The sequence below is a fragment of the Falco peregrinus genome, chromosome 9, assembly GCF_023634155.1.
Source record: "Falco peregrinus isolate bFalPer1 chromosome 9, bFalPer1.pri, whole genome shotgun sequence".
Taxonomy (NCBI): Eukaryota; Metazoa; Chordata; class Aves; order Falconiformes; family Falconidae; genus Falco; species Falco peregrinus.
This window is the reverse complement of record NC_073729.1, coordinates 15,322,848-15,348,875: the sequence shown is the minus strand read 5'-3', so window position 1 is coordinate 15,348,875 and position 26,028 is coordinate 15,322,848. Positions and strand designations below refer to the sequence as shown.

Here is a 26,028-nt window from a genome sequence, read left to right as displayed (position 1 = left end):
GGGAATTCTTTTGTATCGATGCTAAAGTATCATTGCAATCCTAGCCAAATTTTGCTCTGTTACAATGTTTCCATTCTTGACAAACTTACACAAGGCAGAACTTTATCTGAGTGCAATTTGTCTGTATTATTTCTAAGAAAGGAAGTGTAATATCTTTCCAGGAAAACCATAGGCTGATCATTTAGTTACAAAGTAGAAGAGCAGATATTCTGCTGCTGGACCCTGCTTGTTGTGTATTAGTGTATCTTGTGATTTTCCCTTTCCTTTCCAAAACATTGTTTGCACAGTAATGCCTGTAAGATAACAGCTGCCAGGTCATCTGGGGGAAAATGAAAGCGTATAGATAACAGGTGAGAATATAATCTGAAGCAAACATTATGACGAGGAGTGGGATGGTGTCATGTCAGCCATAGGAATGCCGTCGGATGGGCACCCTGCGTTGTCTTCTTCAGCCTTGTCTGCTGTGCTGGTTTTGTCATCTGATGTACATGCAAAACTTGGGTCATATGGTCCAAGTGAGTTGTCCAAGTGGAGAACTGAAAGGATAGTGTAATTATTATTTTTTATCTATTGCTTAAGAGATTCTTATCCCCATACGCTGGGTACCTCACAGTTTAGTTCAGCAGTCCCTTGCAGCTGAGCCTGGTTAACCTCTTCCTTACGTGGAGGGAGCAAAAGGTGAAGGGCATGATTCATGACCTTCTGAAGAGAGCATGCGTCCTCCCAGCAATGCCCGTTCAGCACTTCATGGGTGGTTGGCTTCCAAAGCTAGCTCATAGTCTGACGTTCTGGCAGCTTTCAGCTCTTGCATTTAAGCCAGAAAAGGCGTATTGCCAGAGTTTTATTTTGATTTGATTTTATATGAGAAAAAAAAGTGTGTTTAGCCTCTCAGTGTTTGTTTAAACATTTAAAAATAAAGTCCAGGAACATGATATAAATGTTTGGAGACTGTGAGATTACGCTTTAATACAAGTTTATACATATTTATGGAGAAGACAAAAGCAATCCTCTTTTTAAACCTCTTTAAAATATTTTAACTCCTAAAAACAGATACAACTTCATCCCTCATTTTGTAATTGAAGCTGGATGAGTAAGTAGTTTAGCCTTTTTCGGTTAATCAAAGTTTCCAAAAGCTTTTGAGATACAGTTTTGAACTCACCCAGAATTCTTTGAACAGGTTCACTGATACTAGATGTGATATTTCCTGATATTTCAGAGGTTACAAAAATAACTTGCAAGGAGGAGACAGGGAGTTAAGAGGAATATTGGTTAAGCTAAAATTTTAAAATAATAAAGTACTGTCAGTTGAAACCTAGCTTGACTGAAGTCAATGATACAATTACTAATAACTCTATAAAACCAGACTATTTAAGCAGTTCTGTGCAGAAATAAAAAATGTTCTTATGCAAAACACTTGTGCTATTCCTTACCTGGGTCATTCCTTGTATCATCATAAAGACGTCTGTGGGAAAATGATTCAGACCTTTTCTTACCATATATAAAATACCCAATCAGACCAATTAATATCGATACCAAAATGGCTCCTGCAATGACACCAACTATTATTCTTTCTGTGTAGTTTTTGTCTAGTAGAGAAAGAAAGAAAGAGACAATTGAATGAAAATAATAAGTCTGTAAGTCCAGATACTTCACTCTTGATTTGGAGCAGTCGAGGGCTTTGTGGAGTGGGACTTTCCACCAAGGATCTGAAACACTGTGCAGACTATGACTAAACCAGCCTCTCTGCATAAACTTTCTGCCATTGTAAAAGAAAAGAGACATCTCCATCCTTGACTTTCAAGGGAATAAAGGAGGTTTTAAAAAGAAAGGCTACATGAGTTTTTAGTCAAATGAAAAGGTTCCAGGTTTAATTACAAAATCAACCACTATCCTTTTGTTTAAAGAAATAAACAGCAATCACTCTTTGAATGCAATTATTTGTATTTAAGCCAGCAGTTAAAATTGCAGCCTCTGAATTTCAAGTGATTGTTAGAGTACCAATTTTTGAGTATGCAAGGTAAGAAATCCAGTAATGCTTTCTGCACTTACTCAGTTAGGAGAATAACTGCATTCCTCCAAGATTTTCCTCTGATTTTGTAAGACTTTTCTTCAAAGTATTCTGTTTTTCTTGGAGCTAAACTTGCCTCTCCCACCCTGCTTCCTTTTCAGTCACATTATCTAAAAATGGGGTACGTTGTAATTATTAGAACTATGATAAGAAACATCAGAGTCTGGTGCTCCTTTAGTTCTTAGTACAAACTGTACTTTACTGGATGTGATGGATAAGCCTTTCAGTCCTGTGTTAACAGCTTGAAAGCTAATTAATGCAAAAAATTACTGTGTCTTCTAATCTTTCCTTTTGTTTTCCTGAAGACCTGATTCAGAGCAGCAGGATAGAAAAGCGCCGTGACGGTTTTATGTTCCATTGTTTTCCCACGCATCCTCAGCTTGATAATTAAATGTACAATGATTAATTCCTTTGGAAGTATTTATAAGAAGTCATCTTCGGTCACAAAAGTTTCTGAACTTAAATAAGTTAATGTGTTACATGTTTAAATGTTTTTTCTACACAACTCCAGTGTGAATGGACAGTACCTGTCATTAGGTTCCCCCACTCTTGGAAGTGTTAAACAAGTAAAGAGTAGATAATTATATTTTTTTTAATTTTTTTTGGGGGGTGGGGGCTGAGTGTTAGTTTTATTCTGTACTCGGTCACCTATTAATTCACACATCCTATCAAGCCTCCTGTTCAATGAAGAAAACATTTTTTTATTATTTAATTCAAATTATTTTATTAAACCAGTTGGACTTTAGTTAGGTATTTACCTGCATTGGCATCTTTTGAATTAGATGATGCAGTAGAAGGGTTGCTGAAATTATGATTCAACTCTGTTGTCTGCTGAATGGGGTTTAAGTTTGGCATAGGACTGTCCTGCATCACTGTGGGTGATGTCAGAGTGATACTGGTGGGGAACAACGTCGTGAGGTTGAGTGAAGAGTTCTCACTGGGGAGCGCCACAGCTGAAGAGGTACTATAGGTGACTCTGGAGTTACTTGGTGTCACTGTGGAAGCAGAAGTAGCTACAGCACTTCGGGTCGCTCCAGAAGAGTCAGTCATTTTTGTAAACATCGCTAAAGATGTTGGACTTCTGTTGAAGTTTGTGGTGGAGTTAGTTATTCCATCTTTTGATACCGTAATGACATTTGAAGATAAAGTGGTGCCATCAGTGGAGTTCAGGGGTGTGCTGTTTTGCCAGCTGCTCATCTCTGTTCTTACTACATTTTCTTTGGTAGTGGTAGTTACTGGTGCAGCATGACTGACAGTAGAAGGATTTGTGGTAGTAGTCATAGGCAGAATAAAAAATCTCTGTGAAGTCGGTTGCACTGTAGACTGACTGTAATCTGTAACTGAGCTGTTGCCATTACTTGTTTTGTTTACTTTTATGCTCTCAGAATTGCTTTTATTCCATTGCAGCCTTACAAGCAGAAAAATGAAAATCATTCCACGGGAGGGTTTCATAGTGTTGACTTCAAAGTCTGGTTTGTAATATACAGAACCTGTAAGAAATTTGCTTTTGTCTATGATTTTATTTTGCAAAACAAAGCTACTCAGTTAAGACCCAAATAAGCTGGTAGCAAAAGTTAGTGTTATACTACAGAAATCTCACTAGTTTACCATGTGTTGATGATGAAAACTTTATGTACCAGGGTGTTAATAACCTCAGGGGTGACCTAAAACAATATTGATGATCAGCAAGAGCTTTTTGCAGAAGAAAAATTCCCTGGTTCTGTACGCAGGCTTCATACTCAGAGAGGAATAATTCAAAACCACTTTGCTATAGAATGAGGTAATGATATGTATTTTGATGGCACGCTTAAGCTAATGTTTTCTGGGCAGGCAGCAACTCCAAGACCATTCTGAAGAGTTATGCTCCCTTATGAAGAAATATAATTATTACAATTAGACCAGAAGGTTGATGGGTAATGTTTTGTGACCCTGAGCAGTGAGCATCATATGAATGCTGCCAGGAGCAAATAAGACAACTAAATCATGCATGATGCTGAATTTGTGTGGAAACTTCCTTTCCTATAGGAAACTGGAAGCTGTATTGTATGTATTTATTTTTCCAACGTTAGATTGAGAAGGATGAGAAAAACTCATCTTGAAGTCAAATGATAGTAACAGCTACGCTGTTCAGTATTATCTGTGGAGTTTTGGCAAGGGTTGTGGGTTTTTTCTACATGAGACAGGTTTAGATCATGCAACTTTTAACTCCCCCATATAACCTCTCATGTGACAGACGGCACGATAAAAAGTACACTGTTACATTTTCAGTTGCTTTAATTAATGCAGTTACGTTAATTAATTAGGTGTCCATGTATGTGGGTACTTTACCATCTAAGAAAGGAGATATACACCTGGCGAAAGTAATTATTTCTTCCATGTTCAGCCTCCCCTCCTACTGCCTTACGCTTTTTCCTATGGGTGTTTTGTTGGGAGGAAGGAGATAAGGGCTGGTTATGTTCTTTTGTTTGGTTGGGGTTTCGGTTTTTCATTTAATTGTGCATTTTCCTCAGGTTAGCTTCTTTGTATGTAACACTGTCAGAGCAATGGAAAGCACTCACAGGTGTTGTAGCAATGTTGTATGGGTAGACTATAATTAAATATCCTGTCAAGGTATCTCATTTTGGCCTCGTTCTTATTTCTTTTGTGGTTGGAAGGTGGTACCATTACTTGAAACACATGTGTATTTATAAAACGCCATTTAATCTGCTTTTTAACATACATTCCATTTCTCCACACTGCTTATTTCCCAAGTTAAGGTTCGTTATATTGCGGGAAGGACCTATGCTTGGAACATTTTTCTAACTTATTCAGCAAAAAATAAGAGAGAACTGCTTGAGTGTCAGTTAAACTCAAGTGAACCACTTTGACCCCAAGCAAGCCAGCCAAAGAAAACCGCTTTGGAGTTCAGTTATCAGCTCCAATTACGTTTACAATTTGAATGATAGGCCTTCAGATGACTATGAAATGCTGTGCAATCTGAATATTAGGTTTTGATTTGTTAGTACTAATAACGGCAAAACAGTGAAGTAGAAACCTGTTGTATTTTACAGTTTTCAAGAACATGCTTTCATTTTAACAGTATTACTGTTTTCATTCAATGGCATGGTCTTTCCTTCTTTTATTAATACTCATATCGGTGAACAAAGTTGGTTTGGTCATATCGCTCATTATCCCTTCACTGTAACTAAACTACACAGGGAAATTATGCTCAATACATTTTAACTGTAATTTTAATTCATGGAGCAGTGTGAAAAGTTTTCAATATCCTTGCTGAAGAAATTCTTTCTAGTTTTCTCTGATCATTTTATTTGTGTAATCTTCATGGGGGACCATAGAGGAGAAACATCCTTGCTTTGAAAGTTGTGTGCTGTACTTCTCAGGCTGTGATGAACTGCTTCCTGGAAATCCCTTTGTCTGTAATAATTAACTCTTTTTTTTCTAGTGCAGCATTTATGTTCATACAGTTTAGAAAAACGCTGAAGTTCTTCAGAGATACTCATTGCTTTTGGAGCTTAATATGTAAATAGTGCTATTGCAGCACAACAGCAGTGCTATAGATTAGCCAAACATGCAGAAGAGCCCAAACATTAAATTAGTTGGTCAAGTAATTGTTTAAGGAGGCTATAAACAGGTTATTAACAAAAAAAAAAAGGTCTTGCTTTTTTATTCACTGATGTTCACGTTACTCAGTACTAGCTCAGTGCAAACTGCTGCAGTAGGCGTAGCCACAAGTGAGTAGAAATGGCATCATTATGGGATTAGGCTGCAGTTCATTTACCTAGATTAGCTCTACCTGTTTTTAACACGAAAAATGAGGTTTTGACATAGGGTGGTTACACCACCGTGTTTTTTCAGTGGAATTTGGACGCTGCATTTGTTTCTGTGCTGCTAGAGTCAAATTTCATCTGAGATCTATGACGGGTGGGTAGGGGAAAAAAAGCCAGCTCCAAAAAGGGGAAGCCTAAAATGCCTCCTTTGGTGTATGGCTTTATGAAGAGATACAGTGGCTCTTATTTGAGGAATTCACCAAGACGTGAATGCAGTTTCCCATAAAAAAGGCCCTCTGGTGTGAACCTCATGGGCATACTCGGTATGCACTGGTTGTGTCTATGCTAGAAAATGTGTAGTCCAGTTGCAAGAGATCTGTAGAGGTGCTGAGGACTTGATACCCACTCTTCTATGTTTGTGGAGGGGTTTACTCTGAACCTGCCACAATCTCTTCCCTTTGACTGAGCACCCCCCAAGAGCTGGCTGTGTTAGGCTACTCCTGGAGCATATCGCGTAGCTTATGCAGAGAAGTACCCAGTAGTGTAAGCCAAAGGGCAACACATGGAGATGATCAGGAGACATTAAAATCACCCTCCTGATGTGGATTAAACTGCTAGTGTTGGTACAGCCACACTGAGGAGGCTGTCATCCTCTATCATACAGACTTCTCAATTTTAATTGAAGCAAATCTAAAAAAGGCTACAAAAATCCTTGTCGTTTTGTTATTAATAAAGATTAAAGTTCCTTTGCAGCAGAAAGTATTCAATATGAAGCAACTAGTGTACATAGGTGTACATCTGCACACCTACAGTCTGGGTGAAGCCCTGGTCCCATTCAAATCAGCCTCCCCTGGGTCTATGGACTTGGCCGTGAAGATTGCATGGATATTGCATCTGGCTTTGTGTTTGCCTTAACTGCTCAGATTTGTGCTCAATATTTCTGCAACACAGAAAAAAATGTCCTATTAAATTATGATATGGCAATTTTCATATAAATATATATCCAGTGGTATATTAAGTAATTAAAAACACATTTGTGGCATGATAAAGTATTTGCAACATGTATTTCCTGAACACAATCCCACCTGCCAGAGATAGGTGTAACGTCTGCAAAACCTCTGCAATTGTCAAGAAAATAAGCATTTCCACGTCTTCTTATGGGTGCATAATACAGTCCTCAGAACTATAAATTCAAAGGATATTCTTTTGCATGTAAATAAATAAAACCTTGTACCGTTTCCTTCCCTTACAGCAGTGATTAGAAAGTACTTTATGTAGTAAACGGTGACATGATGAGCAAATTGTTAATGGCACTTCTGTGTTTCTTGTGACCTGGAATAACGTTCATATTTGCAGAGCTGTCACAAAAAGCTTACTATGCTTTTTGAAGCCTCATAAAGTAGGTTGGTTTTGCTTTTACATCAGTGATCCAAAAATAGATGGAACAAATATAAAGTGAGATATAGAAATTAATCTTTTAGAATTCAGATAGAAAGAGTAGCAAATGGTGGTCCTAGAAACATGCTGGATTTTTGCTTCTTTGGCTCTTTGGTCTAAAATTTGGCTTGCTCTCTAAGGAAGATACTTCAAATTTAATGAGCAATAAATATTAAATTTTCAAGCTCAAATGTATTTTAATTTTTGGACTGAGAAAACAATTTGTAAGTTTTTAGTGAATTATAAAGAGGAATATAAATAGTATTCCGTAAGTAATGTATTTTTTCCCCTCTGTTACTAGCTAGCAAACTGACAAGTTTAAGTGCAATGGCTGAGCTTCCCAAGTCTGTATTTCCAGTTCATTGTCGGTGTAACTCACCCCAGCAGAAGCAGTAACAATGTAGCAATACCTTTTCTTACAGAAATTTTGTGTAAAATAGCATAAACAGAATACTTCCCTTCACCACCCCCACTCCCCAGCATTTAAAATGGGCTCTGAACTGAGGAAGAGAAAATTTGTACTTGCTTGACAAGAAGCATAAACATCCCCTTAAAGAGAAGTATGAATTTTAGTGTAAACACCCGCTAAAGAGAAGTATGAATTTTAGTGAAATACTTTCATTGTTTATGGTTGCTACTTCTCTGCTTTAGTGTTTGAATCACTAAATGGGTGGTTTTCAATTATTTTGTCAGAATACACTCTTAAGCAGAATTTGTCTACAACAGCACCACTTGCTTTCCCAAATGCTGTATAAAAGAACACTGTGATTATTAACCAGATCCACTAATAAGCATTAAAAAAATCCCCTCAAACTTACCTTTGAGCTCTACAAAATATGCAAGAACCTGCTGAAATACTGCTATGGCCCAGAGTGCAATTAGTCTGGTGGGAAGGGACAATAAATGTGGCAGTGTGACACGGGGCAGGAACGCGCTGTACTGGCAGGGCGAGGTGGGGCAGCCCTTGGCTGCGTGCAGCCGCGCGTCTGAGAACACGCCTGACCGACCTCACCGCTGTCATAACCGAGCTCTGTCATTACAGAGTCCACAGAAATTGCAGTGTTTATGGTAAAGTGGCAGTGCTCGTTGCTTAATCTTTCGAAAGTCTTTGAACCGGTATTTCAGAAGGGTGGCTGTTTTCTGTAAACTAGAGGAACTATTGTTCCATGTACCGTGCAAGTATTAATTTAACAAAAGATAGCTGCTTTTTATCACAGAGCTTCCTACGGTACACTTTGTGAGATGAAAACTGGAAAAGCCTGTCTCCTACAAAATAAAGCAGCCAAACGGGTTCTGTTAAGAAAAACATGCTGCTAGAAATGGGTCGGATCCTATCTCCAAGTTCACAGTTGCAGTAATTTAAGACAATAATCTAAATCTAAATTTCCTGAATTGATGAGCTGTCAATAGTTTTTACTTTAGAATACATAACCAGCTAGGGCTCTGAATGTTACAGTTCTTACTCCTCACTTTAGGTTTTGTGTGAACAATACCGGGTTAAGGTAAGAATAAGGAAGTCAAACTTGTTATGTATAACTTAATACGCTGATCTAATCAACCCGTCATTTTTTTTTTCTTTAAGTATATATATTCTAGGCTGGTATGTAGTGAAGAGCAACTCAGAAATGTTTCAGCATTGTGTGACTGTTTGAGTGGAATGCCATGATGTTCTTATCTGTTTCCACTTCAAATTGTTAAGTCATCAAGTGCAAATACTATTTCATAACTTATCCTTGAGATAAGTGTTGAGAATACAGCACATACAGGAGGTTTTTATATGGGAATGACTAGCGGTTTGTTCTTGAAAATACTGCAGTGGACAAGTGGAGGGTTTTCTGTGAAATGGATCAAGTTCTACCCTTTCTAATATCCCTTTTGGGGAAGTAAATTATTTCTGTGGCATGAGGCGGGCTGGTCTGAGAGAGGAGGGAGGACAGAGTGAAACCGTGGGTTTGGTTTTCTTTGGAATGTATCGTGTGCCACAGTGTGTATCAACAATCTTCCAACTCACATGTGTTGCTCTGCCTGGGTGTACATGCATCTAACAGATTGACCATGCGATCTGAAAACAAATTTGTGTCAAGATTTGGATGCTACGCAGCATTAACCAAATGACAAGTGATATACTGGGATCGGCAGTATACTTTGCACCATCATGCTCTCATTAAGGTGCTACGAAACCTGTCTGATAGTGTTTTTTTTTTTTTTTTTTAAAGAAAGGTTATTGGAATAGAAAGGTTATTGGGATAGATATATATTATTTGAAAATAGCAAGACCTTATACAGGCTGCAGTTCTACTCAGATTGGCAAGGTGCATGCGCTTGTCCCCTTTTAATTTGTTAGCAGTTTCATTCATCCATCAGGAAAAGTAAAAACTGTGTACCTGAGTGAGTGAACACCTCGTGGAAGATGCTCTCTTTGTGACTTGGGTCTTGGCTCGGTGCCGTGCTGCACTATGGAGGCTCCTGGGGCAGGAGAGGAGACCGAGCTGTCAGTCAGCTATAGCCTGTGTTTAATTAAGCTGCAGTTTCCATTCTGAGGAGTGTTTTTATTGCATAAAAACATTTGCTGGAAACAAGCCCTGACTTTTACAGTCACCAACCAGCCCTGCCGGCCAGCTCCCAGCCCCCTGCCCCAGGCCCGCAGCTGCGGGGGGTGGCTGTGACCCACGAGCCAGGTTGGACCTGGTACCATTGGCCTCGGCCCGTGGGCCCATCCTGCCCAGCCCCCCCTGCAGAGCCCCCCGCAGGCCAAGCTCCCCGGCCGGGTGTCACCTGCAGGCTGACGGTTTGGCTATGTTGGTCAACACCCAGCTGGGCATGAGCCGGCACCATGCTTGTGTGGCCAAGGTGGCCAGCAGCCTCCTGGCTGGTAGCCGAACCAGCGTGGCCAGCAGGGCTGGGGCAGTGCCCGTCCCCCTGCGCTGGGCACTGGGGCGGCCGCCCCTCGAGCCCTGGGCTCAGCTCTGGGCCCCTCGTGGCAGAGGAACACAGAGGGGCTGGAGCGTGTCCAGAGAGGGAGAACAAAGCTGGGGAAGGGGTTGGGGCACAAGGCTGGGGGGGGACGGCGGGGGGAGCTGGGGGGGTCCAGCCCTGAGAGGAGAGGGCTCGGGGGGACCCGATGGCTCCCTACAGCTGCCTGGCAGGGGCTGCAGCGAGGGGCACGGCACTCACTTCTAAGTAACAGGTGATTGAATAAGAAAAAAACAGCCTCAAGTTGCGCCGGGGAGGTTTAGATGGGATTTTAGGAACAATGTCTTCACCAAAAGGGTGGTCAAGCACTGCCACAGGCTGCCCAGGGAGGGGGCTGAGTCACCATCCCCGGAGGTGTTTAAAAGACATGTGGATGTGGCACTTGGGGACAGGATTTAGTGGTGGGCTTGGCAGTGTCAGGTTAGTGGTTGGCATCAATGATTTTAAAGGTCTTTCCCAGCCCAAATGATTCTATGAGTCTGTGATTTTAGTTCTTCATTCATGCAAGTACTGGCAGCATAAGGGCAGTAAATGTAACTTAAATAAGAACGGAAAGGAACTTTTGGAAGTTTTGGCCAGAACTGCAGTCTTGCAGAGCACTGAATAACAGATCCCTAAATGAGTGGGTCTGTGCCAAAATGCTGGACAAAAGCTGGATGTACACCATATATTATGGAATTTAAAATGCAGAATGGCAATTAGATATATATAAAATGGGAATCAGTGTGCCCAGGGAAGAACAAGGGAGGCACCAGATAAAGTTTTCTGTAGCAAAGCAGAGGCTGGTATGTGACTCTCTCTAAAGTGTAAATTATCCAGAATTCTTAAATGGCAGGATTAGGCAGAAAGAAATTCTGCCAGGCTCAAAGCAATTTAAAACATGAATATTCTCATCTTGATGTTCAAATGGTTGGATTAGTCATCTATTGTACATCTTGGTTTTCTGCAGAAGTAATTGATAAAAGTCAAAGCTTAGCATTTTCAGAGCTGGGAGATGAGGGTGAGAGATGAATCAGCCAGGAGTGCCTAGCAACTAGGGCTGGTGGGGCTTGAGCGCATGGAGAGCAACCAGAGACAGGTGGCATTAGTGGTGTGAGAGAGTAAAATAAAGGCAAGCCAGGAAGGATCCTGCCTTTCTGCAGAACTGGACCAATACTTGAATTTCAAAATTCTGATGGGTTTTTTTGGGGTGTTTTTTTATAGTCATTTAGACTAGAAGTTTACACCGCAGAGAAGTTTTATGGATTATTTTTTCCCCACATGCTTTGTATTTATATCCTTCTAGTTTTTAATGCTATTTTCTCAGTAGCCTTTTAGCACAGCAAAATTATGATGAATGCTGTTCAACTGTGGTAAAGAGTATTGCAGCGTTTTTTAAGGGCCCAGGTGGGTCTGGAAAAAGTGCTTTAGTTGGGAGGTATAGTTAATGATTAGGCCTCACCTGCTTCATCTAGATGGATGATTTTCCTGATCATTCCAGTATCAAATGCTTTGTGTACATAAGTAACATAAAAGACATAATTTATTAGTATTCATGTTATAGTAAACTATTATTCATGCTATATCAGAGCCTGAAAACTCTTAACTTAGAGATGGATCTTAATTTAAAGAGTAAGCAAGTTATCCCAAATCTTAGAGGACAGACAGAATGAAATATATTGCATTATAAGATTAGTGTATGTTCAATTGAGGACACCATTTGTCCACAGTCTAGTATTACTTCTAGGCCACGACTGCCTCATTTTATTACCACAGCTTCGGTGGATATTTACACAGGCGAAAATATTTCCTTGCCCAAAGGAGCTGCGTGTACTTCGATAGCCCACCCTTCCTCGTTCTTTTCTGCAGTAATGGCACTGGGGGGAAAAAGCCACTAATTCAGTTGTTCGGTTTCACTTTCTCCAAGTCGGGTATTTTAATTCAGGGGGATTTAAAATTCAGAATTTTATTCCTGACAACTGAGACGCTTCCTTAATTTCTGTTACCTTTGAGTGTTCCAATTTTAACAGTGTTTATCCTGAAGTTACTTATAGTTTTCAGATTCCATGGGGAAGACAGCCAGAAAGTGGCTGGTGACAGCTGTCATGCTACATGTTGCTGATTTCCTTGAGATCTGCATGGCCTGTTCTCTGTATTTTCCATAATAAAAATGCAATTGATGATTTCCACAGCTACAGTCTTTCTAGAGTTTTGGAAGAGGCGTAGAGCTGTGTTAACCTATGACTGGGACCTCATAGACTGGGAAGATGAAGAGGTAAGACCAAATGGAAGTAAACCTGTAAATCTTGCTATCAGCATGATTTAAGTGTAAATATCAGTGCATATTTTACACCAGTAATCTGAATTTGTCATTCAGATATTTGTATTTATAACACTAGTTGCCGAGTAAGGAAGTATATTTGAGACTATGCAAGGATACTTTACCTTCTGTGTCTAGCATTATAATTCAAAATGTAATTCAACATTTATTAAAAGTATCCATTGAAAAAACAAGTGGAAATACTGCCAATACAGAGGACAGGAGCTATGACTGATGTCAGCACAGATACCTTTCAGTGCTGTGGTTTCTTGTACTGGAAATTCCTAATCCTGCCTCAAAACAGGACCAAGACAAGCAAAGGGACAGAGACTGGATTCTCTGTCCTTCTGAGAGACATAACTTATCCTTTTACATCTACTATCAGCATCAGCAATAATAAAATGATGTTATTACTTCATAAATCACTACTGAACATAGCTGTAATTTAAGTATATTGGTGATTTAACTGCAGTCTAAGTCTATAGAGACTTTACCATTACTTGTTTTATAGCTTTCCATAGGTGGGTAGATACAAGCTCGTGGCTTTTAGTAAATGGTTTCATATCACAAAAAGCACCATAATAACTGGCATTTATTTATAGCTTTCTCATCAATTTGTGCAGATAAACTAGTTTTAAAGTCAGTATTATGACCTGTGACCATTTTAATATCCTCGCTTAGTGAGGAAGGCTGTTATGGTTTATGTTCGTTGTAGGTCTTTGGCACTATTTCTAAGGATTTTCAAAAGAGCAAATTTATTTGGATATTTGAGTTGGAGCATTATAAAAAAGAGTTTGTATCAATATAAATTTTTTACTTTATAGCACATATATGTCTGATTTTTGATACTGTAGTGAAGCAAGTTGTACAACAAATGGAATCTACTCTGTCGTTCCAGGAAGAGCTGCGCCCGCAGTTTGAAGCTAAATATTCCCAAGTGGAAAGAGTAAATCCCATCACAGGAAAACCTGAACCTTTTCAGCCTTTCCCTGATAAGCTCAGTCGACTGATGGTGTCTGTCTCAGGAATATTCTTCATGGTAATGTTTAATAGTATTGACATTATTTTAGCCTTTAATCTTACTCTGATGTAAACAGTAACGCAAGTCATGAGTGCATTCATAAAAATTAGTGGATTTACATAAAATAAGCAAAACTGATTGTGTCAGTCATACTGTTAGGTTTTGGATCTCTTTCTTATAAAAGATGTGATATAGTTGTATTGTAAAGGAATGTTTTAATTCATCAATCTAATATTTTCATTCTGTTAAAGTCTGCTCACCAAAACAAATGGCAATCTTTAAAACACTTGTTAGTTTTATTAATTCAGTGGAAATTATTTCAGGTTTGGTTTATTTTGTTCTAATATCTCTATTCATAAATACTTACCTGTAGATTTCACTGGTCCTTACTGCAGTGTTTGCAGTTGTGGTGTATCGTCTGGTAGCCATGGAACAGTTTGCTTCTTTCAAGTGGTATTTCATCAAGAAGTATTGGCAGTTTGCAACATCTGGCACTGGAGTCTGTATCAATTTTATGATCATCATGTCACTCAATGTTGTAAGTCTTCTGTTCTTTTAAAGGAGGGATTAATTTAAAACAGTACTTACACAAGGTGACTGAGTTTACTGTATATCGGATATATACATATTCTTGCTTATCCATCTAGCAGTGCCTGAGGCTAGTATTTGAGGGGTTTTTCCTCTTCTAATGCTGTGTTTGTCAATGTTTTTCTCTTTTGCCTGCTTGATTTGTCACTACATATCTTTACTTACGTCACCAAGTCACAGTGGTACAGGCTACTGCCTTCTGCACCTGAATTTTTTTTGTTTACATTACCTTTTACAATACATTACAATACATCTCTAAATGGAAGTAAATAATTTTTTTGTCTGAGAATTTCCTTTCTGTTATTTTCAATTGAGAAGTTTGAATTCTTCCCTTTCTTCTTTAAAATGCAGCTGTGATACCAGTGTTGCACAGTCCTAGAATCGCTATGATGCATAATTTTGTTTTAAGTTTTTCCTGTCATATAACAGCACAGGTTTAATCAGTTACTGTGGTAACACAGTGTACATTGCTATAAACTCCATTTCTTCAACTGCAATATAATTTATCATTTTTTCTACTCCCATGCAGGTGCAAAAAGGTAAAAAGGAATAATAGCGCAGCGAACAATGGCTTTTAATTCTGTTAGGAAGATTGTGCACTCGCTGCAATAAGAAAGCATTCTTCAGAACTGTCTTTTATTTATTTCTGTTATTATATGTGATAATTCTAAGTCATAAAAGTACATTCAAGTGAACAAGCACACCACAGCTACTGAAAATAACTTGCTATTAATAATAAATACTCAAGGAAAAATTTTTCAGAGTTGGTAGCTACCTTGGGCTACATGTCACTTAAAATAAAGACTGAAGGTAGTCAGTATATAGGCAGATAAGGACGTTTTCAGTAGGAGGCCAATATCCTCACCAGTACGCACATTCATGCAAAGGAAAACTGCATTGTGTAAATGCTTCTGCCAATTTTTGATCACATAGGTTTGTTCCTGAAGTTAGAGGGTAAGCGTGTAACTATTAATTGAAGGACCATTGAAGTCTGAACATTTCTCTTCATCTATTGGGTCTTGATTTATCTTTAATGTATATTTAATGTATATACTTACATATTTACATGGATAAAGAAGCCTGAAGTAGTTCAATGAAGTCTTTATAGGAAACTATACATCCATGCATAGCTACGACATCACCCTCCCTTCCCTGTGCAGATACCTTGATGCTATAGGGTGACAGAACGCCTATGCTTTTGATGCATGTTTTCATTCTGAATTTGACGTCACAACAGACAGCACATGCTACACTTAAACCATCTCTTATTTCTGTTTTAGGTATATGAAAAGGTTGCCTATCTCCTGACAGACTTAGGTATGTAGGTCTGCCTTCATGGTATGGTTCTTGCTAGCTGTGGCATATACCTCTGTACTTCCATAAAATAAGGGATTGAAAACTTTATCTGTGCATAGTATGATTCTGCCATTTCCCTAACCAAGTGAGAGATATCAGAAAAAGAAATGAAATTATTATTTCACTAAGGAAATAATGAAAAAGAAAGATATTTAATCTTCTGCTTTTTTGTGTGTGTTTGATAGTATATTAACATTTATAGTATATTTAAAAACTGACATTTGTAATGGAACAAAAGTCAAAACATATTCTTTCCTAGACTGCTAATAGTGATTTTTTTTCCAGTTTTCCCAAATGCTTGGTGGTTGTTGTTTGTTTACAGTTTGTTAATGTGTATTTTAATAGGGAAAAAATGGGCTAAGATAAAACTACATTTTCTAAGATAAAAATATTAAGTCATAAATTTAAAGTAGCTCTGATTTTGTCACATTAAAAATTTATACTGAAGCCTTTAGTCATGATTCATAGAGGTAAAACTTTCTAGCTTATAGAAAACAAGAAAGCAAAGGCAGCGTTTAAGATCTACTATGTGAATATGTTACCTTTTAGGGTTTCTTCTTGCATGTTCTATTTTAGCCCATGTCCAAATGTGCAGTTGATCTTGTAGTAGTTTAAAAGCAAGCTCGGTGCTTAAATTTAACGGCTCCCTCTTCTGGTTCAAGTACTGAATGGTTTCAGTGTTTCAGACAACAGGCAATTGAACGGGTTAGAAAGATTGAGGATGTACAGTAAACTTGTTCAAATTATTAAATTTTTTAATTTTTTTTTTCAGATCACACTGATTTATATTCCTACTTTTTAAATACATTTTTACAGACCAGGAAATTAGAATGAAAATAGTGATTTCATTTAAGTGTGCAAGCTGATTTTTCCCAAAATACATGAAAGAATTAAAACACAAAAAAAAAGGCTTCTTGAATCAAGCATGATGGAGCATTGGGTGTTTGAGCTGTGTAGCTCACTCCATTTCCTAAGATGTTTTATGTGAAAGAGGAGGAGAACATCTTAACTTCTGGGAGCAAGTGTCCATATGTAAGGCTGTATATTTGTATCCTAATGTAGTCATCATTAGACCAAAGTAATTAAGCAGTACAAATTTTAACTGAAAAATCCAGGCTGCTTAGACTTCTAACTCATGTATGTGCTTTACAACTTTTATCAGTGTACTATATTCTGAGTTTGATACATCCATCAGAGAAACCTGAATTTTTTACAAAAAAAAAAAATAATTAATTGTTATCACCAAGTTCTAATTCAGACATAAATAATGTACTACAAACAGTAAAGAAATACATGCAAGGCAGTGCAGACCCACACAGAATACTTGTAGCCCTGCTACACATTTCTACATTTCTTTCAAAAAAACCCCCAAACAAATAAGGACCTCCATCCTTTCCTTGTGGAATTATAAACTGTTTAACACTTCACAAGAATCATGAAAGGAAAGCCTTGAGGATGAAGTAATGGTCTCACAGACGTATTTAGAAGGCAAGTTGGTTGGGTGAGAAACTGACTGTTGCTTGTCTCTTTTCCCTCTGCTTTCCTTGGCAGCCCCCATCTATTGCTCTGCTGATGCCAGGTGCTTTTGCTTTTTGTTGTAGGCTTTTTTTTTTTTTTTTCCCCAAGATACCTGTAGCCTTAAAATTAAAGGTTCACACTGAATTCAGAAATTGTTCATGGAAATGGAGCAGGTAGCTTCCCATAGAGTTGTGATCTATTCTGTACCCAGGGGCTTGTATCTCCTTTTCCACACAAAGCCAACATAGTTTGAGCTGGGACAATGGGTTTGTGACCTGCAAACTGAACACTTTGAAGAAAAAGACACCTTAATTGCAACCTCATGAGGCCCCATGACTTGGAACCATCGCTTGTTTTGTTAGTGTTGGTGGATCTGTGAGCAAAGTTAGGCATAACTGGATTTCATTTTAGTTTATATCACGTATTGTGTCTTTCCACAGAGCACCCTAGAACAGAATCTGAATGGGAAAACAGCTTTGCCTTGAAAATGTTCCTCTTCCAGTTTGTCAACTTGAACAGCTCCATCTTTTACATCGCCTTTTTTCTTGGCAGGTAAGTTGTCTTTGCTAACTGAGCTGGAGGGAAAAGTTGCACAGAACTCATAAGTTTTCCTAATTTTATAGGTTTGAAGAAAATGCAGTGATTGTTTGAGCTGCAAGATTTAGATGCAAGTCAGTTTCTGAGGATAATTGATAGCACTACATTAACATTTTTAACTGTATGTGAGGGTTGGACCCTTGAAATATTTACTCATGAAACTAGACAAAGTGTACTTCTTAAGTGGGTCTACATACATGACTTTCCTACTAAATGAGAATTCAGTTCATTTGAAAATACAGCCACTTCCTAAATGTGGGTCTGTATTTAGCCCTGCACTAATAAACTGTAGTGATTTTTTCTTGTTTATTCCCCTTTGGTTACATTTCCCAGGATCATTTTCTATAAATATCAAATATTGTCTGGCAGGTCTTATACAAGAGTAGGAGGCAGAAATTCTGGCTCGGTTTTGTGTGTATCTTTAGCTCAGAGCATGAGATACTAGACAGGTTTAACCTTGCTTCATCTTCATTTCAATTTTGTTATGATCAGACTTACCATTCCTATATCACATAGAGTATTTCAGTTTTATAATACAATTTCACTTCAAGAATGTTTTAAAAAAAAACAAATAAAACATCTAGTAAAGAGTAAAATATCTGCATGTTACATCCAGTGGTGCACCTCCATACAGTTCCGAAACTTCTTTGTATCTTGCTATCTCCTCTGTCTAGCAAGACCAGGCATAAAGGTCTTTCTGTCTCATTTATGAACTTTTGCTGAGGTCATGAAGAATTCTGATTCAATTCATTTGACAAGAATCTATTTGATTATGATGGGTTTGGGAGTGATGTTCTGCTTCTATGTCTGAGGGTGCAATCCAGTGCACACTTCACGTGGGCAAGAAGATCCGTGTGATGCAGTAAATTCCTATGTATTGCAGTGGCTTATCTTCTTAGAAATAGATTAGAGTCTGAATATCTAACGTCTAAAACCTCTGAAGCTAAGATTTTTGTTCTGGACATAATAAAAGCTTAGGATCACTTGCAAAATGATGTTCTTTGTTTGCATTTTGAAACTTCCATATCCTACAGATACCCAATTTAAGCCTCAATGATTTAATGTGTTTATATTTCACAAGTTTGCTCAATGGATGTTGTGAAATAAACGCTGATACAGGCTGTTCTTGGAATGTCCACTGAGAAACAGAAATCTTATTTTCCAGATTTGCAGGCCGCCCAGGAAAGTACAACAAGCTTTTTAACAGATGGAGACTGGAAGAGGTAAGCAATCCTGTTTTGTGTTCCTGTGACATTTCCATGAATAAAAAGGAAATGGCTGAAGAATATGAATTATGTTCGGTTTGAAAGATTTATTTTTCCATCTACGTGCAGTGAAGAGTAAACTCTTATTTATAGCAAAGAATAGGAAACAGGAGACGTGTTTTTCCTTCTGTGTCCTCTACCGTGCTGAGTGCCTCTGCCCCAGACATGCAGTTTCTTCTGCTTCTCTCTTTGGGAAAAACAAACAGTGACAGTCCCTTGCCTCACAGGCACTACTAAGTCCTACAGGATTGGAATCTCCTGAATATGTGGAATTTTTGGATGGAGAGCAATGTAATGCACATATATGTAGTGCTTTTCTATCAGCTTCTGAAGTTTCTGCCAGCACAGGCAAAGACATGGACTTTATGGAGTGGGTCCAGAGGCGACCACAAAAATTATCAGACGGGTGGACTACCTCTGCTACAAAGAAAGGCTGAGAGAGCTGGGGTTGTTCAGCCTGGAGAAGAGAAGGCTCAGGGGTAAAACCGTATTGTGGCCTTGCAGTACTTAAAGGAGGCTCATAAGAAAGATGGGGACAAACTTTTTAGTAGGGCTCATTGCAATGGGACAAGGGGGATTGATTTTAAACTAAAAGAGGGTAGACTCAGGCTTGATATAAGGAAGAAATTTTTTTACGATGAGAGTGGTGAAACACCAGATCAGGTTGCCCAGAGAGGCCTTAGGTGCCCCATCCCTGGAAACGTTCAAGGTCAGGTTGGATGGGGCTCTGAGCAAGCAGATGTAGTCAAAGATGGCCCTGCTCGTTGCAGGAGCGTTGGAATGGATGACCTTTGGAGGCCCCTTCCAACCCAAACTATTCTATGATTCTATGATTTAAAAGAAGAAAAACAGTATTTTCAAAATTTAGCTTGAAAACGTGTTAGGATTGTATCTCCCTGGATCTCTCTACCATGCTGAAGTTCCCTCCTATCTCTGAAAAACAGGTTTCTTCTGTTGAACCTTGGTAGCCACAGAATAAAATGCCATAACATTTGTAGTCCATGGTCTAAAAAAAATTTTCTGTAATTACTAAACATTTTAATTTGGCAATTTAGGTAGTTTAGCTAGTAGTACCAGAGATTCAGCTACTAAGTCTCTGTTCAAACTTAGGGTATTAAAAATGAAATATTGCTCCATTCTTTTGAAATGAATATGTATGTATCAGTCTAAATGAAATAGACTATATCATTTATCATATATGTAGAACACACACCCTTAACTTAGGTAATGTGGTCTAGTTTTTCAAGAAATAATATGTCTAAAGGTTGTTCAACTAAAGTGCATTAATATTTCTGTTATTAATATTTCTTTTAATGTTTCTGTAGCTGGAAGTTAGTGTTCTTCACTAGACATATATATTGAAGATTTTTCATTTACCCTCTGAACAAATAAAAATTAAAGAAATTATCTTGTTTAGCTATTAATCTTTTCCCATTTCATTTTAGTGTCATCCTAGTGGCTGCTTGATAGATCTGTGCTTGCAAATGGGAGTTATTATGGTTTTAAAACAAATGTGGAACAACTTCATGGAGCTAGGCTATCCGTAAGTTCAGATGTCAAATTTTCTTTTACAGCTAGTGATTATGTATTGGTGTGATTCAGTGATAAGGAAAAATATTTTTATGTTAGGAGAATGTTTTCACTGTTTGCATGGCTCAAACTGTAGCTTTATTCCCAAGGGAAGCAATAAGATAAGGCTTCTCAGCGTGTGTTAACCACCTAAATTGTTTATTGTGTTTTCATTTTCCATAATACAGAGCTGTTCAACTACTGAAAAGACTAATGGGCTAAGAGTCTTACAGTTCTCTTGAAAGTGGAAAAATATGTTTTCAGTAAAAGGTTGCTCATCAAATATTAATTTAATCAAAGTCTCAACCTTGAAAATATGTCAGAAATGGTTATGCTCACAATGTGCAACCATTCTGCAGATGAGGGGCAGCGTACTGTATTGCTGTGAGATGGATTTCTGAGAAGAAGCCTACTTGAAGTGTCAGGCTTCCTGTCTCCTCAGCCCAGCAGTGTCTTAACTCTATCTAGAATTTATTTTCAAAGATGCTTATCTTCCTTTATGGAAAGCAGTGTTTTGTTTTGACAAAACCATGGTTTGCAACCGTGGCGACAGTTGCTCTTTCAGTGACCGAGAGATCAAGAGCTAAACACTAAATTAGTTTGAGAAAAAGTAGCAGCCTGTTAATAAAAATACTTACAAGAAAATTTTTTCCCATCTTCAGTCTCTTTTCAGTAATGTCTAGAAACAAACACTGGTCTTTCATTGCCGCCTGCGTCTGTACTGGGTAATAGGTTTCATTTGTGTAACACTTTAATTTGTGAGACTGTGACCTGCTTCATATTTATAACTACTTTGTGAAAAGACCTCTGCACAGCTTTATAAAAATAAAAAAGTCTTAAATATTTGCAGCTTCAGCAACACCTTTTTAGACACTTCTTCATGCTTCATGAGAAATGCTACAGAAAAAATTCTGTAGAGCATCTAGACCTTTAGGTTTGTTCAAAAATAGTCGTATTCTACTATTCAGTATATGGTGGTATCATAGAGTTCTTAATGAGCTCCGTTTACTTGGTTTGTCTTTTACATGATTAAAAATAAAGCATCATTTATTTTTTTAATGCTCTCACTATGTGTGATTTTTTTCCCTGTTCTTTTTTTATTTAGGCATACAGATAAATCCTGTAAAAAAAAGTCTATGCAAGCAAATGGCATGTTCTGAAAAGCTTTTTTGTACAATGACTAATATGCTACATTAAAGACATAATTAAAATAGTAATGCAGAATTTTGAGAACTTTTGGAAATTCTTGGAATTGTATCTTGTATGATATTGTAAATACTTCAAAAAAATATCTAAATATACATTCATGTGCTATCCAAAATAGGCTCACTGACTGCAAAACTATACCGGCTAGTATTGTAAATTACTGAGCAAGTACAGTCAATAATACTCTGTTTATCTAATAAAGTTTATTACAGAATTGGTGGTCACGACGCAAAATGAAGAGAGGAGGGCAATTAATGGAGCATAAAGTTTCTCTGCCTCAATGGGAAAAAGACTGGAATCTGCAGCCTATGAATCTTCATGGTTTAATGGACGAATATTTAGAGATGGGTGAGTACATTTAGGGATGTGTCACTTCTTTTGAGAAACTGGGACTATGTCACATGTTGAAAGATCTTTTGCATTTCCAGTTGCTAACCACAAAAATGTCTGTCTAGTTTTACAGTTTGGCTTTACCACCATCTTCGTTGCTGCCTTCCCACTGGCACCGCTCCTGGCATTGCTTAATAATATCATAGAAATAAGGTTAGATGCGTACAAGTTTGTTACTCAGTGGCGAAGACCTATGCCTGCGAGAGCAACAGATATAGGTGAGAGAAACTACTGACTGTCACTGTCACATACCATTTATTTGTGTTTCCTTCTTCAGTGCAGCTTAACCCTTGAAATATTTCGTGCATCAAGAGTGAAGTTGATAGTGTAACCGAAAGATCTCAGTGATAACTCTCCTGTTAAGCAACAAAAGGATACTCAGTTGCTTAGTTAAGAGGACTACTCGGATTTTCTTTCCATTTCCAATAAAGGATCATAGTAGTTGGAATCTTGAAAACAGGCTAAATAGTATTTTAGGCTTCCAAATTGTGAAACTGTATGTCTTAAATGCTATCCAAAATCAGTTGAATTTAGAAATTAAATATAAGGAGTAAATTCAGTTTTGGTTTAAAACTGAACTAAATGAAAATAAGCCTTGTCTTTCAAAAATCTTCTATTTGGTCTTTATATCCAAAGATTATGGTTATACATTTGTTGCTTAACTATTTCTTCTCGACAGGGTGTGCCCTACTGTAAGGCTTCGTCCAGGTGGAGCCACTGGTGGCAGGAATGTGGGGACACGGCTTCATCTTGACTAGCTTTTCTGACTGAATAATTCTCTCTCGACAAGAAGGGAAAACTGTGTGACTAACAATGACTTTAATATTACTAGTATGACTTCATATGACTTAATATGACTGTGAAAGACTAATGACTTTGTTGTCATTTCTCTTGTTCCTAGGTATCTGGTATGGGATTCTGGAAGGAATTGGAGTTCTGGCTGTCATCACCAACGCCTTTGTTATTGCCATTACTTCCGATTACATTCCACGTTTTGTCTATGCATACAAATATGGTCCCTGTACAGATCAAGGGTACAGACAAGAAAAGTAATTAACATACTTTTATATATACATGTATATTTCAGTGGAAGCGCACTTTTTCTCTCTTTCTGTGTTAACATACTTAACATATATCAGTAACTTTTTACCTTTTACATCTGTGCAAACCTTCACAGATGTTAAGTGCAAGTAATTCATCCATCCCAAAGAGTTTGCAAACTTACTCCACAGTTACCGAAGTGGAAAATCATGTCTTCCCTTTTGAAGGCAAACCACAGAGTTCAGTATACATCAAGCAGTTTTCTGGCTTTCTCCAGATAAGCTTTTCTTCTTTTCTGCAATAGTTCTGGACTGTCTTCTCCCACTGCACTCCCACACACATATATATCATCCCAAACCCTCTTTTAGGCTACGCCTCATTCACCCTCAAACTTCCCTGCCTGTTTTCAGAAATGCTTGCAGCCCACCTCCAGCAAGATTGGCCTTGACACTATTTAACATAACTCCATCTTTAGTGTATCTTAGCATCAAACAGGGTATCTTGCCTATCTTTGTACCACCGGGCCAGTTTCCTGCCAGACATTTACTGCTGTCCCTGAACTGTGGGTCCACCATGCTCTGTCTACCTTTCCCACTGTCTGTCATGACCTTTTACATGATATGAACAGATCACGGTACCCATGGACATCCTTTCATTTATTTGGAGACCAATACCCTACAGGTGGTTTTGGGGGGTGGTTTTGAAGGGTATTCTTATTTTTTTTCTTTTTAATATGGGAATCAGGGTTACCTTGAGAAAAGGAAGCATCACTTTGCTAATACAGTGTGTGTTACAAGCACAACTTATCTTGGTTTTTGTGCAGGAGGTTGGGTAAGAGTGAAAGCATCAAGGCTTGTCCAGCAAGCCAGTACCGCTTCATTCATAGAGCATGCCTCAGCTCAAACCTCAGCGGTCTGCCCTTCCTTCCCTCGTTGCTCCATCTCTAATGATTCAAAATAGACATTTACGCTTCCTGTGGTGTCACAGGAAGAGAGAATTTAAGGGCAAAAATAGTGAAGCAGGATAGGATGAAAAGAGACAATATCAGAGCAACATTAGTGCTTAATGTGCACTACCCTTTTAATAGAGAACTACATAATTCTATTTCTTCTTTTGCCAGTAGTGATTCGAGGTGTCACAGCAAACCTGAAAGTTCAGGGGGTGTAGTAGGATCCCTGATGCATCTCTTTTAAAATGTTCTTTGCCTTTCAGAATGCTCTTTGTTGAATTACAGGACAGATTTCCGAGGAGATGGGATGTCTTATATGGCCATGATTTTCCAGGAAAAGACAAAAATCTCACTCCTACAGTCATAATTCAATGTATTTATGTGGTTTCTGTCATTAATAGTCATAAGTTGTTGCCTTTCAGATGGCCGATTGGTATATATGCACTGTTCATTTTACTGTTGGTGAAAATTCTTTGATTCAAGCCATAAAACCTGTCATTTGTTGCTATATGCTGCATGATTGGTGGCAGATTCTGCAAGGATGTTAAATTATTCTCCTCTCTGCCTCTCTAGCCATCTTTCTAAGTTCAGTAATTTTAAGAGAGTGAAGAATGCTAGCAACAATTCTTGGTTTATATCTGCTGGTAGATAAGAAGCAAACCCATGAAAAGTGCTGAAAATAGATTTTTAAACTGCATTATCCCTGAAACAGGTGTTATTTGTTCCTTTCCAATAAAATTTGCCTTCTCCGCTTAAAATTTTAGAACTGCTTTTGTCCTGATAAGCAAATAGTATGTTTGCAATACATGACAGCAGAATATGTTTCCATACAGGATCTATGCTATATAACCACTTTATGAAGAAGGTCCTGACCCTGTCTTTCTTTCAGATGCTTAAAAGGATATGTCAACAGCAGTTTGTCAGTATTTGATTTGAGTGAACTCGGGATGGGATACTCAGGATACTGCCGGTATGTTTCAGTGCTCTCCCTTCTTGTAATACAGGCATAGACATTAATATAGATATTAAATGGAAATTCAGTGCTTAAATTACTGGCATAATAATTTCTTTTTTGTCTGTGAAAGCATTGGAGTTCAAGTTTGTTCAGTGTGGAAGTCTTAGGTGCAAACACCGTGTGTTAGGGCGCAATAGTAACACATGGGAAACCTGTGTTCTGAGTTTTTCCAGGACTTCTGCAACCTGTATCTTGTGTGCCTTTATGAATTATTTCATTTCAAAGTTACCTAGCTGCCAAGAAGGATACAATTTCTCATTTCAGTTTTGTTAAGCATTCTGAGGTCTATTAAATAAAATTATATATTTTTTTGTTTGGCTCTAACCCAGGTCAGGATCCCAAACAGTTACACAAGGTGAATACAAGAAATTCAGCATTAAATTAAATCCTTCTGGTTTCAGATTTAGTTTTACAGTGAGAGTTAGCTTGAGTTGACTAAGGACTTACAGAATCACGTTACACTTATGCAAACCTTGTCTGGAAAATCTCAGATCCTTATAAGCAAAGATAAGAACCAATTTGGAGTTAACGCTTTTGAACTTAACACTCCAAGGCGCAGCTTTGTAGCAACAAAAGAAGTTGTTTGCTCTGGATTTTTGGAGCAAAGAGTGCCATCTTATAAGCAGCCCTATTTAATCGCCTATACTGTGGACTATTATTCTGCTTTTCTGTTTAATTCCTTCTGAACCGTGTTTTCACTTCAGTTTCTCTGCTTTCAACCGGATCTGGGAGAGAGTGCTCTTCACCCTGTTCAGGTTTTCTAGCACGGACTAACTTACTGGGTATTTCTTTGCTTTACAGGTACAGAGATTACAGAGCCCCACCATGGAGTTCAACTCCATATGAATTCACGTTGCAGTTCTGGCACGTCCTGGCAGCACGGCTGGCCTTCATCATAGTATTTGAGGTTAGTCATGGAAAGGAACAGTTCCTTTCAACCTCTTCAAGGTTTAAAATGATTTTTTTAAA

General features: G+C 38.1%; 1 protein-coding gene across 3 annotated transcripts in view; it reads left to right on the top strand.

Moving 5' to 3' along the window:
• The window catches only part of ANO3 (anoctamin 3), a 208,326-nt gene that overhangs the window by 174,978 nt on the left and 7,320 nt on the right, over window positions 1–26,028 (top strand). For all 3 annotated transcript variants that reach the window (XM_055814606.1, XM_055814604.1, XM_055814607.1), the window contains 12 exons: window positions 12,417–12,499; window positions 13,443–13,583; window positions 13,939–14,103; window positions 15,434–15,470; window positions 17,468–17,579; window positions 18,790–18,847; window positions 20,335–20,432; window positions 21,867–22,012; window positions 22,120–22,272; window positions 22,956–23,103; window positions 24,934–25,014; window positions 25,861–25,966. In XM_055814606.1, coding sequence (XP_055670581.1) covers window positions 12,417–12,499; window positions 13,443–13,583; window positions 13,939–14,103; window positions 15,434–15,470; window positions 17,468–17,579; window positions 18,790–18,847; window positions 20,335–20,432; window positions 21,867–22,012; window positions 22,120–22,272; window positions 22,956–23,103; window positions 24,934–25,014; window positions 25,861–25,966 — 1,328 coding nt within the window. The remainder of the gene's footprint in view (window positions 1–12,416; window positions 12,500–13,442; window positions 13,584–13,938; window positions 14,104–15,433; window positions 15,471–17,467; window positions 17,580–18,789; window positions 18,848–20,334; window positions 20,433–21,866; window positions 22,013–22,119; window positions 22,273–22,955; window positions 23,104–24,933; window positions 25,015–25,860; window positions 25,967–26,028) is intronic.